The 21,722-nt window shown below is 34.1% G+C and overlaps 1 protein-coding gene across 1 annotated transcript in view; it reads right to left on the reverse strand.

Moving 5' to 3' along the window:
• Positions 1 to 21,722, reverse strand: part of LOC150091753 (uncharacterized) — a 285,842-nt gene that overhangs the window by 233,996 nt on the left and 30,124 nt on the right. Inside the window, exons 4-5 of the mRNA XM_090376803.1 lie at positions 16,154 to 16,294; positions 9,506 to 9,594 (exon numbers count right to left, since the gene is read on the reverse strand). Coding sequence (XP_090232929.1) covers positions 9,506 to 9,594; positions 16,154 to 16,294 — 230 coding nt within the window. The remainder of the gene's footprint in view (positions 1 to 9,505; positions 9,595 to 16,153; positions 16,295 to 21,722) is intronic.

Below are 21,722 nucleotides of genomic sequence, written 5' to 3' on the forward strand. Positions count from 1 at the left end.
CATATACCATATATTCCTGCACATAAGTCAACTCTGTGCTTTAGTGTATATTTGCTTTATCAGCTGACCTTATGTGACTCCCTTATGTGACCTACATATAAGGGGCAGGGAAATTATATGTAGCCCCTTATATGTAGGTCACATAAGGGAGTATTGTATACAGGCATCCTCAAACAGGCCTATGGGGCTGGGAAATTCCATATTCAAAAAGTTAATACTCAAACACCAGCCAAGTAATTAAATATTTAATAAAATAAAATAAAGTAAGATGATACAGTAAACTGGACTATTACAATAAGTATTAAAAGAAATAAAAGAAATAAAATCGGTTAAAACAGTTAAAAACTAACAATGCTAAAATCGTTAAAATAAGCTAAAAATACCGGAAATCTGAAGCTTTCGGAGACAGCTGTCTCCTTTCTCAACAGTGTATTGTTGCTACAATGACACATCCTTAAGTAACAGGCCCATGGTACTCATGTGACTCACCAGGAACATCGTCAGTATTCTCTATTTGCACACTGGAAATGGAAGTGATCTGGGAGCATGCCATGTGGAACCGATCATCGCGTCTGAGGACAATCGCCTCAAAGAGGGGGGGTGTAATCGCACACCCCTGTCCCTGTTAATAGTATGACAGGATGAACCGATTCGCAAGCTCTCGAGCCACTTGCGTTCCCAGAACCCATGTGCACAGTCAGTAATGACCACATCCAAAGCTGTCTCCGAAAGCTTTGGATTTCTGGTATTTTAGCTTATTTTAAGATTTTAGCATTGTTAGTTTTTAACTGTTTTAACCGATTTTATTTCTTTTAATACTTATTATAATAGTCCAGTTTACTGTATCATCTTACTTTATTTTATTTTATTTTATTAAATATTTAATTACTTGGCTGGTGTTTGAGTATTAACTTTTTGAATATATATACAGGCATACGTGACATTATACTATTTTTATTAGTATCATGATATAATAGGAGCAATATCATGTCACCATAACTAAGCAATTCCTTGTTGCCAGTTTAGTACTGTACTGCAAATTGGTTACTTTGTAAACCAATTTGCAGTACAAATTGGTTTGCAGTACAGATTTGATGGCACTAATATAGCAGTGGTATGCTAGCAATTTTAAAAATAGGAATCCTTTTTGTTCAAGCATGTAATCTAAAAGTTTAACTTTTCTAAGTATTTCACTGAAAGCAATATTATTCTGGGAAAATCCAATCAATTATTTCCTGTTTTCTGAAAGAGTTAGGAGAGTTGTTTAATTGTACGAATGATAGGGTGGGTGCTTTTTCTATAATTACAACATCCTTGTCAGGTAAACTAGGTAACAGTTTATCTGATGCCCATTTTTCAAAAATTACTTAATTCATCTGACTGTGATAATTCCCCATTGTTTTGTTTGCTTTGTACACTAAATTTGAATTAGCAATAGATCCCATTTCTCCACCTGCACAATAAGTCATTTTGAAGTATTTCCTGATTGATAGATGCCACAAAAATTCTGACTTTGCCAGTTACTAAATGTCAAATTGCTATCAATCCAAGCAAGTTTCATCAATATTTTCTCTTCTAAGTTGCATTATTTGTCACAAATATCGAGTCCTTTTAAGTATAATTTCATTTTATTCCATTAAAAGCTTTCTTTTGCTTTGAGATTTTTCCAGAAAATTAGATTCATGAAGAATTTTTTGAAGAGTTTCTCTTTTAAAAGTAAAATTTATTTTCTCTTTCAGAATTTAAATCAATTTAGGTACTGTTGGAACTCTTTTCTCATTTATGTAAGTCTTGGACAGTTCACATTGTAACTTCTCGATTGAATTCGTCCACAGAAGATATGCCATTGCTTGTTTTAGTTTGCTTTTTTGGAGATTTAAAGTGGGATTCTTGTTATCTTTCCCTTCCCTCCTAATTTTTTTATGATCGTTTCCAAAATTTCCACGGCGACACTTGCATGCCATAGGCATTGATGGGCAAATACAAGCAAATATTTGCTCATATTTGCCATGGGAAAATATGAGCATTTCCTCGTGCAACTTGTACATACACATAAGTATATTATTTCCTTTTGATAGCCACCGAACCTCAGTATGCATTATTAAACAAAAATGATCAGACTCCAGTTCCTCGCATAATTTTCCAAAAATGCATATTTTTTGTGGTCTAGTTGACCATTTTAACCACTCGATCAAGTACAATTTTTAAATTGGGTACGACTGTCTTCGCTACTAGAACTTCTCTGTGTATAAAACAGTGTTGTAATAATATTTGAACTGTGTCGTTTTACTAAGTTTACAAATCCTTTTAGTGCCCCTGTCATCATGGAGCACCGTCGGTACAAATACCAACACACGACTTCCACAAAATATACCACACTTTTGTAAAATCATTTATTACTTTGAAAATATCTTGGCCGGCTGTTCTTTACAACAACTGTGTTGTTTTCAATAAACTTGGCAAATGCTATTAATTGGGCTTTCCTGCTAATATCTGTAGAATTATCTACTGGCAATGCAAACAGTCACCCAAAATTATTATGTTGAACAACTTGTTCTTCAGTATCATCAGACATTTCTTTTATGAACCTGTTAATTTTGCTGTTCAAAGGTGGTACTGTCGTTATTTATTTATTTTTTTTTCAGCTTCCTCTCCCAAAATACTTTTCACGTTTACCCGAAATGCTGGTAAAATCAGACTCTCTGCAATCAAGTGAGATTTCTTTATTTCTTTTTTTTGCCATTAGACTACTAAATAGCTCGCTTCTTGTGCTTTATCAGATATTTTAGCCATATTATAAAATTCTGCACCTTGTTTTTTAGTAGAGGCCTGCAGTCTTTTAAAATACTCCATAGTTTTGGACGATAAAGCTCTGCAATTTACTCGGCCATTGATTCATTTGATAATTTTAAACCACATACCACACATAAAGTTGAGGACAACCTTGGGTACCAGTATAAGAAAATCTCATTGCCAAATAATCGTCATCATATTTACAACAACATGTTTTCTTCTTTTTTGATGTTGACGGTTGCTCATTTTTGTCATTTTCTCCAAGCTCGTTGTTATCATGTTGCCTCTTCTGATTTTCTTTCACTAAATATTTATCCATCGCTAATAATTTCTAAAAAAATTTAGTTACTTCTAGGAACTAATAATACAGTTAATTAAAAATACCTGTTCTATAGGAATTAATTGAATATGACGTTTTAGAGATAAAAAGACAAAAAGTACTTTTAAAACACAAAAAAATATTTCTTACTATGTTGCTTACAAGTTGCACTTATACAACTGCAAAATGCACTGCGGGATGCTTGGGGGAGAGACTCTCAAGTGATAAGAATGGCCGAATAAAGATGAACAGTTCTTGTATCAGGAATCAAAAGGTGAATAAAAGTGAACAGATCTAGTACTAGGAATTAAACGTGATATCACACTGACCACCAGAAGGGGCTCGGGATTGGCACAGTACAAATAAACAAATTTTTAATTTGAATTCATTTTCCGTGGAACACTTGAAGCATACTCGCAGAACACCAATGTACTGCGGCACACAGGTTGAGAACCACTGAATTAAGTTATCAGCAAGCCATCTGTTTCAAAGTAACTTGTTGCAAAGGCAAGTTTGTTTTTCTTTGAGGATTAAGACCATTGCATTGTCTATGCAATGGTCTTAAATCCTCTTAGATGGTTCTCCTAAATCCTACAGTCTCTCTAAAATCTCATTGGCTGCAAAAGAAAATTAAAGGAGAAGATAGTCCTGCAAGCATCTCACAAAGAAAGTGTCATTCTTTTTTGTATAGATTCTTAAAGACAAATGCAATTGTTGATATGAGTACTTGATTACCTTCTTAATATTTCCAGACTGTAAAACATTGATCTTTTTTTAAAATATGCCAGATTTTAAAGTATTCCAGATTCTAAAGTGTTGTATTTTACACAGGTTACAGTATTACTTTTTGTTCCCAGTACAATTTACTAATCATTCTTCTGTCCATCCAATACACTTCAAAAGTATTATCCAAATCCATAAACTTATACATGTATCTTTGTTCAATTCCAGAAACCTTTCTGTCAATATTCTCATTGCACCTATTGCATCAGAAGATATTTGGTTTCAGGAGGAGGCACCACTCTCTTATGAAACCAAACTCACCTTCTCTTATGTTTTCCTCTGTCCTGTTTACCATCCTTCTATTTAATATTCTTAGCATTACCTTTGTTGCATGCATTCACAAACTTATAGTTCTAAAATATTTATATTTTGCTGCATGGTTTTTCTTTTCCATTGGTATCACTGCTATAGTTTTAAAATATTATGGCCATTTCCTTTGCAGTCCAATTCCCTAAGTAACTTTGGCTTACTGCCAAGGTTCCACTAACAGATTAGCATTAGCATTTGCAGAGGCAAATAATGCAAAAAGGCAAGCTTATACAGCATTGGCCAAAAAAAAAAAAGAAAAAAAAAAAGCCCTTTCCATTTCACTCATCTATTTCTTCCTTGAATTTATTTAAGCTATCAACTTCTACGATAGATGGAAGTTTGTTCCAGCAATCAACTACCCTCTGGCTAAAGGCAAATTTCCACACATCTATTCGACAACTGTCTTTCCTCAATTTCAGTTTATGCCCCCTCAGGTTCGTAATCTGAGCAAGAGGAAGTATCCCATCAGCATTGAGCCTGCTCAATCCATTTAAGGCCTTATACACCCCAATTAGTTCACCTTACAGGTGCTTTTGTCTCCAGACACTGCAATTTGCAGAACTTAAGCCTTTCTTCATAGAAGCATCCCTCTCTTCACCTCACCAGTCCTGTTGCCCTTCTCTGTAATCATTTTAGCAACTTTACATCCTTCCTAAAATAAGGCTTCCAGACCTGTACGCAATACTCAAGGTGTGGCCTGACCATTGCTTTATACAAGGGGATAATCACCTCCCTATCTCTGCTAGCAAAATTCCTGTATAGCACTGACAAAACCCCATGACCTGCTCTGGCAACCTGTCTACCCTGCTCAGAAAACTTCATATCTGACCTCACAATTACCCCCAGGTCTCTTTCATTCTCCGCTACCCTGAGTTGGTACATTTCTCTGGGGTTACTGCTACCCATATGCAGTAATTTGCATTTGTTAAACTTCAGTTGCCACTTCTGAGCCCATCCTCCCAACTTTTCTAGATCCTGTTGCAGTAGCATACTGTCATTACTGTTATTAACAACCCTGCCAACCTTTGTATCATTTGCAAACTTTGACATTAAGCTTGATATATCTTCATTCATCAATATCATTGATAAATATACAAAACAAAAATGGGCACAACACTGAACCCTGGGGGACACCATTAATAAAATTAGTCCATGAAGGGCAGTGTCCCTTGATTACCATTCTCTATCTTCTCCCACTCAACCACCCTTTTATCCATTGCAGCAACTTGCCCTTAATGCCATACTGCTCCAATTTGTACAGTAGTCTTCCATGTGCAACACTATCAAAAGCTTTCCTGAAATCCAGGTACAGCAGACCCCCGTTATATCGTGGTTCGCTTTACGCTGATTCGCTATAACGCTGTTCTTATATTATAACCTGTATCTGACTATAATGCTGTCACAGATCACTATAACGCTCTTTTACAGACTGCATTTTTGGCATATCTAATGAAATCGTTTCATTTGATGGAGTCAATAGCTTGAAAATGAATACCAAAACAGCATTAAAACGTTTCCTATGCCGACTTGAGAAAATTTCCCATGCTCAGTGAAATTTTCTCGCACGCTTATTTAATTGCAGTACAGTGACTTGTTATGTAGTTCCGAAATTAAAAAAAAAATGATCAAGTATATTGCTTGTAATATTAGCGTTATATGCATTTATCTGAAGTCTAGTCATCACTCAGTACAGTATTAGACATTGTGCATAACGGACAGTTTACTCGAACATTGTATCATAATTAATGCAACCAACGCAGTTACATTTTCGAAGAGTTAATAATGACCGATAAGAATGAAAAAGCAACAACGTCTGAGTGCAGTACGAAGACTAAATGTAAGAAAAATACTGAATTTGAAAATTAAATCGGACGTTTTGAAGCGAATCGATTCCGGTCAACGACAAGCGGTTGTGTGTCATAATTTAGGACTTCAAGTTTAACTGTAAGAACAATTATAAAAAAATAAAGAATTAATTTTAGCAGCAGGAAAGATAGCTGTTCCACTGCAAGCAACTAGGGCTAGGCCGACTATTAAGATTGAAATGGAAAGACTAACTAATTTTATTGAAGATAATATCCAATGCGAATTCAGTTAAGTTAAATGTTATTAAAAAAAAAAGAGAGAGAGAGAGATTAGCCAATATGATGATCTGAAGAAAACTCACCTAAAAAAAAAAAATTACTTTTCTTATTGTTTCAAGATTTCCACTCTTTGTTTGCCTGCTTTGAACAGTTTTTTTTTTTTTTTCTGTTAAGTTCAGTTCTCTATTGCCAAACATAATTGTTATAAAAAAACAATGATTCAACCTCACAATGCAAAGACTATATAAACTGCCATTTAAAATGTGGTTCAACATTAATACTCATCAGATCACTCTTCACACTGATAAATACATTCATCTCCCTTCTAGTATAACTCATCAAAAACTTGAAAGATTCTGCAACTTTCTTAATCACTTTACTCAACTTAAATACCCACTGATATGCTAATATTTCTGTATTTCTCTCCACCATTAACTCAGTTTTTTCCAAAACTGATTGTTTACTTCAATTCAGCAACAGCTAGTGGGTAAAGCAATTACCAGGAAGACTTTGGTACCATAGTATCTAATGTAAGGGTATGAATATCAAAACATGAGAATTAATTACCATTTGCTACAGCATATTATCTTTTTACATTAATACAGGAAAAATGGATATAATTGTACAAAAAACTAATGGGTAAGTTATTTAATATAAATTCATTGCATCAAGCAACTTATGACAAAATTCAATTAATAGAGAATTATTTTCTAAACGCTTTCAATGTTAAAAAAAACTATAATTAATAAAAAATTAATATCTCTCAAGCACAGTTCTTTATGTAGTTCTAGAAGCAAACTGAGGGGTTATTAAGCCTTCAAAACAAATTTAAATGGTCATCGCACTCTGCAGAAGTGCTGATCCGTGGAGACATGACTGCATCCAGAAGTTGCCTCAGACTGGACAACAGAACCCATCTGTGACAAGGTCCTACATATCATGCAGTCGAACATACACATTTTTACACAACTATTTTACTTCACTGTCATCTAACCAATTGTGGCATGACAACACAATTCTTTTTGCCCTTTGCTGACTTCTCATAACAACAAGCTGTCTCTGGACACAGGCCTGAAACTGACTAGACATGTTCTGGCTTGGTGGACTATTCTCAGTATGCTCTAGACATTGTTGTGTGTGAATACCCTAGCAGGGTGGCAGTATCTATGATAAGTATATTGGCATGCCTGATGCTAATTACATATGTGTTGATCCCACTGCATATAAGAAATCAACAGTATTTAATATTACAACAAGTGGCCAGATCATTGTGTATCTAACCCCATCCTCCTGCCATCCAAGGAACTGACCATGACTGTCCATCGTCAGTATCTGATAATTGCTTTGTATAGTCTGGTACAGACAAATGACAGTCTCTGATGAATGGTCGATTCTTCTTGGATGATGGGGGAGATACAAACTGGTTACTTGGCATGTGTTGAATACATAACTATTAAAAGTATGCTAAACTTACTTTGAAAATATGAGATATTGTGGAGTTATTGAACTTGTGCAAAAGTTAACATAACCATATGTATAATAAAATTGCAGAGCTCTGAAACTGAATTTCTGGTGTCAAAAATTCTTGCTCTTAGGACGACAGTCATAAATAAGATGTTATTGTATACCCTATATTGCTCAACTTATTAGAAAGGTATTGGTTTTGATTATAATCTCATTTTGTGATGAACCTCTCAACCAGCTGTGGTGGTTAAGAAAGGAACCTCAAGTAAAGAATTTGTATGTAAAACATAAAACTTTGCATTCAGTATAAGAAACCTACGATTTCTGCACTGCTACCAATTTTTGGGAAATTTTAACAAATTTATTGGTGGTAGTGGTGGTGGTGGGGGGAATGAGAGAGCTAAAAGTGCATACTGGATGTATTTTAATCTTTCAGACCCTTCCATGATTAAGCAGGAGTGATTAGGATTACTAATCAACACTTGATTAGTAATCATAAAAGCAATATTTCAAAATACAGTAAGACCCCCATTTCCGAGGGAGATACGTTTCAAGACCTATCATGGATGGCTGAAACCATGGATATAAGCGAACACTTGCTGATCCCATATATATAATGTGATTTTCTTGTACATACATACATATGTATAATAAAGTTTAATTGATAAATTAAACACACAGTAAGACATTACCAACATTAAATACGGTAAGACTCGATTTACCGGGATTAGATTAACCGGGATTAACCACTAATTGGATTAACCACTTCAAGACTCCAAATTAAAAAAAAAAAAAAAAAAAAAAAAATCAACCAGAAATCATAAAATTCAAGTAATAACTAGAATAGGTATAAATAGATATTTTGCAAGTCGCAAATAAGCGACAAGAACTGGCATTATAAGTTGTCATTGGGAGATTAGTGTACCTATTATCTTGCAACCCCTGCTGTCTTCACACCTACCGCTCAAAAAAAAAAAAAAAAAAGAGAGAGACCAAATATTTAGTTTGATTTAGTGCATCGCGTCGATTGTTGTGTTCCATCACACTACAAAAGGTCAAATTTTGTTTCGTTATTTATGCCAGAGATGTTGGAATTTTTTTTATTTTAATTTTAATAGTAACTTTTTTTTTTTTTTGGTTTTTTTTTTTTTGGAAAAAGATGGACAAATGCAAGAGTTGTGCTTTCAAATTAAACAAAAACTTGAAATTATTCAAAAGTCTGAAAACAGTGCATCTGTTAAATCTCTAAAGAACCATTATAATGTTGGTGATGAAACCATACACAACATTGTAAAAAATAAAGGGAAACTATTTGATTTAAAATCAACATCGTAAAAAATAAAGGGAAGTATTGTAAACGCGAGTGTTAAAAGCGGGTAACTGAATCAGCGGATACGGGGGCACAACTGTACTGAGTATGCCACAGATATATATATACAGTGAAATGTTGAATGCAAGAACCGACTCCTCTTTTATAATGGGTTAAGCAAACCAAGGTTTGCATTGTGGGGAAAAAATTAATTATTTTTTAAAAGGCACTGATCATTCATATACATAATCTACTCATGATGACTATTGTGTACATGGGAGATCAATATTTCTCTACTTCAATTCCAATTTTAAGTGATTTATTTCAAGCAAAGAAAGTGCATGATTATATTATTTTCTATACTCTATGTCTATTACTCATTATACTAGTAAATAATTTTTCAAAGCATTACCTTTAAATATCCTGCTACAAATGAAATATTACCTTGAGCTTAAAAGTTTTTCGGCTTCTACCCGAGTCATGAATTCAATATCCTCTGAAGTCCTATGTCGAAGATTTGGAAATGGCCCAGACTAATAAAAGGAAGAAAAAAAAAAAAAAAAAAATCAAGGGAGGAGGGGAAAGCTATTATTAATAAATCAGTAATTCTTATAAGTGAGTTAGTGCATTATTGTTATTATTATTATATAGGCTGAACATGAGTTACAAGATTTAATCTAGCACTCCACAGGCTTGGCTTAGCTTAGCTTACATTACATACACCTAAGAGCTATCAAGCAATACAGTCAATCTATATTGGTAAATAATAATTTACGAAAAATGCAAAGTATGTGATTTTCATAGGATAAGAGACTATTTACACCAAAATACCAAACTTTCAACACAAAGGTGTCATAAAATAAATGCAGAATATTTCTGGATTCTGTAATGTTCCTTTACTTGGGAATTAATGGTAGGGAATATGGGTATAAAAATGCAAAGAACATAAAAATGGCAAAATTACTGAAGCAGGGAAAAAAAAAAAAAAAAAATGTTGCAACTGAATTTGGAAGAGATTAAATAAGACATCAATGCAAAAATAAAATAAATGTTTTGAGTAAGTATATTAGCATATTAAATCATCACACTGGTCAAAGTAAATGACTTTTATCAATGAGAAATGGGATAAAAGATCCTGGAGTAGTAATATATAGAAGAATAATTATGCTCAAACAGGAAAACATTGCATACCAATGATCTTTTCTTTATAAAGTTCAGAGCATACTCAATTGGTTTGCTGTGTACAAATGGAACCTTTACAAAATACCATTTCTCCACATATAGATGAGACTGAAAAAAAAAAAAAAAAAAAAAAAAAGAGAGAAGAGAAAAGAAAAGAAAAAGTGTTTAAACATGGCTGGATTGTTTCTTATATTAATAATCATGGTGTTATATCTCCTACTTTTTACCATTAGGTTGCCAATTCCCCCACTCTTCGCTGACAAGCTCTTTATCCAGAAACAGGCTGACCAATGGAATAATTTGGAGTTTAACTTTTCAATACTCTTTCCTTCTCAGGGTCAATAAACCTCTCCTGCTTGCAACATAACATGTCACAATTTGAACAAAACAGTAGTATGCTAAGTTCCTTCTTCTCATTTTATAAACTTTGCATGCACAATAAAAACTTCTTATCCACTAGCAGTTCATTAAGTGCTGATTTTCAGACGATTCTTAAATGTAGGCAGAAACAGTCAATTCCAACGCTAAATAACTAGATAATCTTATTTCTTTACAGAAAGAGAATTTTAGTCACTTACATTCACCTTTTAAATACCTGAACAGATGAGACCTCTGTCTGCAACAACTTTTTTGGCACAAGATTACACCTATAACTTCTCTGACATTGTGGGAAGAGGTTCCTTTCATCCTCACTGTCATTTTTAATTATATCCTACACAGATCAATCTACTGTACCATACAATTACATAGGGAGCAGTTATCCAAAAATACCCTTAAAAATGGGCCTTTCCTACTGATTAATTTCACTACCTACCACTGCTTGCCTTTTCTGTATTTCCATAGGTGCTTCTCCAAATCAGAAATTCAAGCTTAATATTAACAAGAAGTTTTTGTCTTCGCAACTTTTAATTCATGCAGGGTATTAAGTAGGTTCTATTATCTTTCAGGTTTGGGGCTTACATAAGGATGGGGTGGGAGGGAAGAATCAGAAAGTAACATTTTACCACTTACTTCCAAACCTATTAAAGCATACAACTAGCCACTATCTATTCATGATGTCAACATAATGCTAACAAATTAACCTTTTCTATTTTTTCCTTTTACTTCGATTCTTTGGAATTATTTTCCTTTGTGTATATATAGACATTTCCCAAAAATACAACCTACAAAAATTTCAACATAACATTAACAAGTTTCTTCTTTCTTTCAACTCATTATCCCATTGAATGAGTTAAAGTACATTACATTATGTTGAAATATAAACAATTTTTTTTCAAAATGAAACAGAATCGAAATAATGTTGAAAATTATAACAAATGAGAAGAACTGCTAAAATGCTTTAAAAAGGGCAACTAAATGAGAGATTTTCTCATCATGGCCAGATTTTTCCCCTTTCAGTTCAAAGGGGGGGGGGAGCAGAAAGTGAATTAAAAAAAAACAAACAAACAAACAAAGTAAAGCAGAAAGAAGTTAAATTACATGTAGGCAGAAGCAGCCTTGATATTCTTCTAATTCTGATGAGGTATTCAAATAATATTTTTAAACTATACAAGAAATATGAAAAAAAAAAAAAAAAAAAGACTTCTTTAATTACATAAACATTAGCAAAAAGAGGATAAATCATACTGGTCCATAAGATAAAAATGGTTTTAAGTACTGTTTATGATCCTGCTCGGGTGGCTGACAAACTGAATAGGTATTTTGTATTACATTCATCCAGAAGTCTATCATTCTAAGAGTTAGCTGAATGATAACCAAGAAGAAAGCGGAAGAGGAACTGTTGAAAATAAAAGGTACCTGGGGTGGATCGGATCTATCCAATTATATTTAGGGAGACAGCAAAAGAGGTAAGCAAACCATTAGCCATGATCATCAGAGCATCCTTGGATTCAGGAGGATGTCTCTATGGGCTGAAGATGCATGAATGTATTCACAATTCACAAAGGAGGATCAAAAGGTGACATGAGTACTTACAGACCTGTTAGCCTAACTTCTGTTCCAGGGGAAAATAATGGAGTCACTGTTTAAAGAAATAATGCAGGACTACCTAGACAGGAATACAGTTATACTGCAGCCACAGCATGGATTTGTTAAAGAGCAGTATTGTCTGACCAATCTAATTGGATACTATGATGCAGTAACAAAGGAACTGGATGCAAAAAATAATTTTAACATCATATATTGTTTGTTTCGGGATTTATTAGGAGCATCGGCAACTATGGCCATACTGCGCCATAACATCATATACATAATTTCAGAAAACCTTTTGATACTGTCCCACATAAAAGATTGGTGTACAAATGGGAGCAGTGTGGCATTGGAGGCAAGTTACTCTATTGATAAAGGGATAGTTGAGTGGGAAAAGACAGAGCTATATTATCGTTGGGAACTGCTCTTCTGGACTAATGTTATTAGTGGAGTCCCTAGGGTTTAGTACTGGACCCATTGTTATTTTCTATATTTATTAATGATATTGATAACAATATTATTAATAAATAAAGGCTTAATGTCTAAGTTTGCAGACAATACAAGGGTTGGTAGGGTGGTTGATGGCAGTAATCAGAGTATGCTACTGCAATGAGATCTAGAAAAATTAGGCAGATGGGCTGAGAAGTGGCAACTGAAGTTTAATATTGACAAATTCAAGGTACTTCATATAAGTAGCAGGTAATCTTAGATTAACATACCAACTGTGTAGTGAAGAATAAAAAAGACTTGGATAATGTACAGTCAGGTATGAAGTGCTCTGAGCAGTGCAGATAGGCTGCCATGGGATTTTGCCAATGATATACAGGAATTCTGCAAGCATGCATAAGGAAGGCAATGATTATCCTGTTGCATAAGGCAATGGTTAGGTCACACCTTGAGTACTGCATACAGGTTTGGAAGACCCATTTGCAGATAGAAAGGCAGATGTTGGAAAGACCAAAAAAGAGCAAATAAGATTAGTGAGAGGAACAAAAGGGTGCTCTTATCAGGAAAGACTTCAGTTCTATAAACTAAAGCATCTGGTGAACTAGGCATCTGAAAGATCTGAGTGAGGTGTTTAAGGCTTTGAATGGATTGTGAATGGAAAAGCACAATGCCAATGGAATCCTTCCTGTTTCCCAGACTACACACACGAGGGGGCACAAATTCAAATTGAGGAAAGATGTTTGCAAGTTGGATGTGTGGAATTTTGCTTTCAGCTAGCAGGTAGTTGATTGTCAGAAGGAACTACCATCTGGTGTTGTAGAGGTGGGTACTTTGAATTAATTCAAAAAACTATACAAACTGTTAGAAGGGATGGACAGGTGATATGGGATATTGGCCTTTTTTTTTCTTTTTTGATGCTGTAGAAGCTTGCTTTCATGCATTACTACTACTACTAATAATAATAAATGAAGAATGATTTAATGTGAAAAAGCAATACAATAAGACATTTATTCAACAGAATATTTTCAATTTCTTCAAAAAAATATAATACAAATAGTGAGGGACCACCTTTATGGTATGGTTAAATTAATAGTTATGTTTAAAAAATATATATTTAAAATTTATTATTTGGCACATTTTAAAAAATAATATTATTTATGCATTACTTCATTTAAACTCTATATTCAACTTTATCTTACATATTATTAGTAGTGGCAAATGATGCAATGAATTCAGCTTATTTCATCAGCTTAAAAAAAAAAAAAAAAAAGCAAAAAACACTGTCATCATTCTATCCCCTCTAATAAGAGAGGATGGAAAGATAAGTCTCATTACTATTATTATGTCTAATTTAAATTTAAGGAAGGATAAGACATGTCTCATTCCTCCTTAAATTTATTTAAACTACCAACCTCCACAACATCGGATGGAAGTATATTGCAACAAGCAGTCACTCTCTGGCTGAACTTTTGCAAATCTATCCTACAACAATCCTTTTTCTTATGTCCTCCTTATGTGTGTTTAAGGATGCCATTTGCAGTTAAGTTTACTCAGTCTATTTAAAGCCTTAAAGACCTCAATCAGACTTCCTTGCAAGTGCCTAGTTTCCAAACACTTTCCAAACACTTTCAGTTCTGAAAGTGTTTGGAAGATTTTCAGAACTGAAAGTGTTTTGTGTACTTTTTTTTTCTTTTTGTACCTGTTCCAACAGATCCAAAACCTTCTTAAAATGAGGATTCCTGACCGCTATGTTGAACTAGAGATGCAGCCTAACCATTGCCTTATAACAATGGGATAATCACCTCCTTGTCCTTGCTGGCAAAATTCCTGTATATCATTGACAGAATCCCATAAGATGTCCTAGCAGATTGTCTGCACTGCTGAGAAAAATTCATGTTGGACTGTACAATTACCCCTGGGTCTCACCGGTTCTCTGCAACCTTGACTGTGACACCACACGATATGTTTTTCTGAGATTGATGCTTCCCATATGCAGTAACTTGCATTTATCAATGTTAAACATCAATTGTCACTTCTCAGACTTTGTTGCAGTACTGTCTTGATTCCTGCTGTTCACCACACTGATGACCTTTTTATCATTTGCAAACTTAGAAAATAAGCTTGATATGCCTTCATCAATATCATTAATATGAAAACAGTAAGGGGCTCCCAACATTGAACTTTGAACTCCACTAATAAGAGCAGTTCTAAGAGCAGTGCCCACTTATAACCACCCTCTGTCTTCTACCACTTAATCATTGCTTTATCCACAACAGTATCTTGCTGCCAATGCCACACACTACTTCAATTTGTACAGCAGTCTTTCATGCAGAGCAGTATCAAAAGCTTTACTGAAGTCTGAGTATAATACAAAATTATTTTCTTTATATGGTACCTTTGTTTGTGTCACAGTAACTAATGAAATTGGTCAGACAAGATTCCCCCTTAAAAAATTCATGATCTGATTTCTATGTAACAGAATTCCTATCAAGATGATCCTACAATATAAGAATTTTCATAAATTTTGTCTTTTTTTTCCCTTCCAATTTCAAATATTTTTTTAATTTTTAAAATTAATTTTTTTTTCAAATTCTAATTTCATTTTCAGTGAACAAAATTTCAGTTTGTTCACTGAAATACCACAGTAAAATGCTTCTGATGCCAATAAGCAATTGAAGCTATTGAATTTAATAGCTTCAACTTTGTAGCACTAAATAATGACATCAGAAATGCTGTAGCCTGGTAATCTAATGAATGGAATTAAGGTTTTCCTACTTTATGATCCCGATAGATCTCTATGGAGTGAAATTCTATTTCACTCTATAGGGATCATTTCAATATATAGAATTTTTTTTCAGAGAATGATGAAATCATTCGGTTTTATAGAATCAGTTTATTTATAGATTGATGAAAGTTTTTTCCATTAAAATACATTAGCACTTTTTTTTAAGCATTTCAATATCATTTATATTCTATTTTAGTCTACAGGGACTATGTCAATATCAGGATTTTGTTTACATTTCAACACCACGTAACCTACTCTAACTCCTTTTTATCTTTCTGTAAGCCATCTGCTTAAACAATTCACCTTCTCACTGACTTCTTTGCATCTCATTCCATTTATCTGCTGACTCCAAGAGGTTTCAAGATACCCCTCCCTCTGTTCACATGTCAGCCTAATAACTCAAAAGCAACACAATATAGTTTGTTTTTACTTTAACCCACATCCACACTTTTCTTTTTAAATTGGATATACCATTATTATAAATTGAAAAATGTACAAAAACTCAGTAGACTGAATTCACTTATGTACCACACTTCTAAAAATGTGGTACAAGAAACAGTAAATCATTAAGAACTTTACATGATGAATGATTTTATGTATATGACAATATATTTCACTATTATTACTTATTCAGGCATTGGATACAAATAGGGAAATATATTTATACAGAATTGTGCATCAAATATATAGCACAAAGAAAATAATCATACCTCAATACTTTGATCCGCAGAACCCAATACTGCTTCCACAAAAAAAAGTTCATGTTCCCTGCATTCAAATTCAGCCAAAGTCTCACCAGCAGCATCTTGCAAATAGTCATTGACATCACAAGGACTCTCAGTTTCAGAATCCTAAATTTATGTATATTACTTAGAATACTAGCACGCTAACAGCAATATTAAATTACAGCTCCAAGCATAATGGTAATTTCCTTAAGCATAGATCAAATAAAATGTAGTATAAAACGAAAAAAAAAAAAAAAAAAGGAGATTATTGAAGCAACAACTTATTATTATAGGTAGAGGTTTCAGAAGAGAGAAACTGATTAGCACTACTTTTAAATTTCTAAAGGTTGCAATTTTTAGGAAATGTAAATACACAAAAGGTTACTCCAAAGAAAGGAAATATATGATGAGATTATCTTCAAAAGAAAAATGAAAACAGATAAAAAAATTGGTTCATTATGGGACTGAATAACGAATGGTTGAAAGCTTCTTGTTCCTCATGATTTCACAGGGTTAAGAAAAAGTGGTGGATTTAAAGGTGCCAATTCAGACTAGCAATGCTAATGTTATCATACCTAGAAATGGAATGCAGCAAAAACCAAATATTTGTGGTGGAAGGAGTGAGGTGGAGAGAATACTGAAAAATCAGATCACTTTCAATTGAAGAGACCCGAGGACTCAGATAAGAGGTTTTAAGAAAGATATGAAAGTGACACTCTATGGTAGCTATACAATTTATACAGGATAAATAAACTTTTTATAACTAAAATAATGCTGGAATAAAAATATAATAAAATAAAATAATGTAAAATATAGCAAAAGAGGAAAACTCTTTTTAGATGCTAAGGTTATAACTATAATATTTCGCCATTCCCCAGAACAGAACAGAAAGTAATGTTGTGTTTCAATTTTCAGTTGGTCTATTCTTTAACTGAAATTAATTGTACACATGCATGCACATACCTTATATTGATGGGAAGGTATTATTATTTTGATTATACTGATTTGTGCAATGATAACTATATACTTAGTAATTATATTATATTAATTATATATAATATACCATTAAATTATAAAAGCTATAACTATTATAAAATAACAGTTTTAACTATTATAAAGTTATAATAGTAACAGCTTTTATAATAATAAAAGTTATTACTATTACTATTTTTGTTAAAATAATGCTTCATTTACTGTGTATTTCAGGTCCTTAATCTCCAGGAAATTATACAGACTAACGTGTTCAAGATGAGTTTAAACTTATGGGTGGGGAGAAAACAACAATTTCTTAACCTTCAAGTGAAAATTTTCCATCATGAAACTTTTGAAACCATTGTAATGAGTATTTTGTGTGTTTCTGTGGACAAGTTTACAAAAAGTATCTTGTTCAAATTTCATTATTTTCAGTACATTCAACAAATGAGAAAACAAGTGTTTGCTCAAAGCATCTTTCTGCTGGACTGATGTATAACAAGTAAAAACTTGGTGTGCATACATTCAGAAGATCACTATAAGCCCTGCTCACAATATTTTAGCTACTGCTACGTGTTTGAGAATTATAGTGGGCCAGCAAATCAGAATGTCTCATAAAGGGGGATTTTAACTTTCCAGATGTTGACTGGAATTTGTGGGTTGGTCACTCACATTAGCAAGACTTCTGTGGATTTCTTGGATAATGGTTTTCTACAGCAGGTGTTAGAGAGGCAACAAAAGGAAACGATATTCTTGATCTGGTTATCAGCAGTCATGCATTAAGAATCTGCAGGTAAAAGACCCAATGGATAGTAACGATCACAGTGTACTCATGTGGAATTTAATTAAAGACATAACTACTCTCAGTTTTTGCAAAATTACTCGAAAAAAATTCTTCATAGCAGACTCATGGGTTTTCTTGAAAAAAAAAAAAACAGCTCATCCATCAACAACTGTATGCTTATCGCTCTAAAAGATCCACTGATCTTGCAATTGTTGACTTCTGCTCAAGGATCATTGATAGTCTTGAAAAGGGGTCACTATGCTATAGCACTGTTTCTTGATTTATCTAAAGTTTTTGATTGCATAAACCATACTATTCTACTTAACAAACTCAATAACCTTGGCTTGAGAGGGAAAATTAACCTTCTCCTTGAAAGCTACCTTACCAATCAGCCGTTTGTCGTAAGAACAAATCAATCGTACTCTGACATCTGTTATTTCTCCAGGGGAGTACCTCAAGGCTCACTTCTTGGACCCATCCTATTTGTTCTTTACATCAATGAATTTCTCTCTCTTCTTCCATCTTCTCATCTAGTAGCGTATGCCGATGATATTTCCATCCTAATCACAGAAAAAGACCCTAATGACCTCCAACTCAAAATCTCTGCCTTGCTTTCTGTGATGCATAATTGGCTTCAAAAGAATCAGCTTATACTGAATCCAGAGAAATCAAAATATATGGTGTTTAGAACGAAAAACAAACCACTAAATATTGATTTAGACGTAACATACAAAGAAAAACAACTTGAAAGGGTGAATGAAACCAAGTTTCTCGGAATCTGGCTAGATGATAAGCTAAGTTGGGCAAAACAAATGATAATCCTATGAAAGAAAACTTCATCACTAGCGGGAATACTCGCCAGGGCCTCTGCCTGGGTGTCTCCTTCTCTTCTCAGACAAGTATTCCTTTCTTTAATTCAGCCGCACCTCACCTATGGAATCATCTCATGGGATACCACCAGCCAAGAAAATCTCGCGAGAATCAACTCCATTCTCAATCGATGCGTTTGTTCAATTTTGGGCCTTCCCTGGAACGCATCGGTTAGTTCGAGATACAAGGAAGTGAGACTCCTAAGCATCTACCAGCTATTGCAGAAAGCCGAGGAGATCCTTGTTTACAATGCTATGAAGACAGCAGACTTTCCCCCTCTCTTCAGATCCTTTTTCATAACCACAGACGAAGAAGAAATATCATACAATCTAAGAAATGAAGCCAACCTGAAGATTCCGCTTTTCAGAAAAGCCATAGGTCAGAAAAGTATAAAATACAGAGGTGCTAAAACCTGGAACAAACTTCCTGCAAAAATCAAAAATGTCACTTCACTAAATCAATTCAAGAAACTACTAATTGAGCACATCACCAGGGATATCTGATTCAAATTACCTTCCACTCAACTCCTGGATTTTAAAAACACCAACATGGAAATAATGTACAAGTGTTAAAGGAGGCAGTTGGCAAATAGTTTGTAAATTTCTGTGCATGTATCTTATCATTTTTTTTTCTCTCCTCATTTAATTGTAAAAATGTTCACAATGATGTTATAAGTAGTGATGCTTTTTTGAAGTCTTCTGTAAAGAAATGTACAAAAAACTCCAATTTATTTATGTCTTTCCTGCTGAACATTACCTGTACAATTTCAGAACTGTACATTTTTCTATTGTATATTTGTATATTCATAATTTTTTAAGGGAACACCCCCTAAAAAGCCACTGGCTTATGTGTTCTCCCTCCCTTTTTGCTGTTATCTCCCAAAAAAGTGTAACATAAAATAGGGATAAATAAATTACTATTATTATTATTACTGTCAAGAGTAAAGGAAAAGGCTTTTGCTTTCAGGGCCTACAGAGATGACTACTGAGGTTTCAGACAGTTTTTAAATTGTGTGCAATGGGACCAACTGATGATGTTACCAACAGTAAATTCTAAATGGAAAGTAATCAAAGATGCTACTAGGCTTTTCATACCAACAAAAAATACTGTTCAAGGCAAGGCTTAGACCTAAATAGATGTCAGATGAACTATTGAAACACAGAAGAGAAGAAAAGTGTATGGAATGCATATAAATTATCATGTGATACAGAAGCATATGATAGCTATAAATTAGTCTGTAATCAAGTCACAAAGGAGGTTAGGCAAGTTAAGGCAGATTATGAGAAATCTCTGGCAAAGAATGCAGATTTCTGTGCTTATATTAACAATAGAAGGAAGGGCTGAATCACATTGGGCCACTTGATGTCTATGGCTTAACTGTTAATGACCCTGCTCAGATTTCAAACAGACTGAATAGATATTTTGTATCTACATTCATACACAAGGAATTTTTTAGGTAAGGGGATGCCAGAAGTTTATCAAACTGACAGGGAGCTAAATCACTTTGTTATAACTGAAAGGAGAGTGGAGGAGAAACTGTTGAGGATGGACATAAAAAAGGCCTGGGGCAGAATGAAATCTATCCAATTACACAAAGGAGCTACCCATAGCCATAATTTTGAGAGCATGCTTGGATTCGAGAAAGACCCCTATGGACTGGAGAAGTGCAAATCTATCCCCAAATTCATAAAGGGGGATCAAAAGGTGACATGAGTAATTACAGACATATTAGCTCCAGGGAAAATAATGGAATCACTGGTTAAAGTAATGCAGGATCAGCTAGACAAGACTGCAATTATACTGAAATCACAGCATGGATTTGTAAAGGGGCAGTCTTGTCTAACCAATCTGATAGGTTACTATGATGCAGTGACCAAGGAACTAGATGCAAAAAATAATTTTGACATCATATACTTACATTTGATACTGTTGCCATTAAAAGACTGTTGTACAAACTAGAGAAATGTAGCATTAAGGGCAAGTTACGGCTATGGATAAAGGCATGGTTAAGTGAAAGAAGACAGAGTGGTCATCAATAGGTGCTGCTCTTTGTGGACTAATGTTATTAGTAGAGTTCCCCAAGATTCAGTGCTGGGTGCATTGTTATTTTCAATATTTATCAATGATATTGAGGCTCATCAGATCCTCATCGGGATGTCAATGACAATAATACAGAATACAGGCTTAATGTCTAGGTTTGCAAGTGATATGAAGGTTGGAAGGGTGGTTAACAACAGTATGCTACTGCAACAAGATCTAGAAAAATTAGGCAGTTGGGCTGAGAGGTGGCAACTGAGGTTCAACATTAACAAATGCAAAGCACTGCATATGGGTAGCAGTAATCCCAGCTTAATGTACCAACTGTTGGTACTACACTCAGAGTAGTGAAAAATTAAAAAGACCTGGTGCTAATTGTGCAGTTGGATATGAAGCTCTCTGAATAGTGCAGATAGGACAGTATATGTTTTTTTTTTTTTTTTTTTTTTTTTTTAATGATATACGGAATTTTGCTAGCAGGGATAAGGTGATTATTCCATTGTATAAAGCAAGGGTCAATTCACTGCTTTATACAACGGAGACATCAGTTTAGGATGTAAATCTGCTGGAATGGGTGCAGAGAAGGCAACCAGATTTGTGAACAGAACAAAAGAGTGCTCTTACATAAAGGCTTCAGTTTTGCAAATTGCAGCGTCTTGATACCAGGCACCTGCGGGGAGATCTGATTGAGGTATTTTAAGTTTTGAATGGATTGAGCAAGTTGCCTTCCGCTAACAGATGGTTGATTGTTGGAACAGGCCTCCACCTGTTGTGGAAGTGGATGGGTTGAATAAATTCAAGGGTAAAACTAGACAAATTCTTCGAAGGTAGATAGGTGAAGGGTTTTTTTTTTTGGCTGATCTATATAAGCTTACTTCCTTACATTATTTG

The sequence above is a fragment of the Mastigoproctus giganteus genome, chromosome 1 (assembly GCF_048544385.1).
Source record: "Mastigoproctus giganteus isolate SK-2022 chromosome 1, ASM4854438v1, whole genome shotgun sequence".
NCBI classification, from domain to species: domain Eukaryota; kingdom Metazoa; phylum Arthropoda; class Arachnida; order Uropygi; family Thelyphonidae; genus Mastigoproctus; species Mastigoproctus giganteus.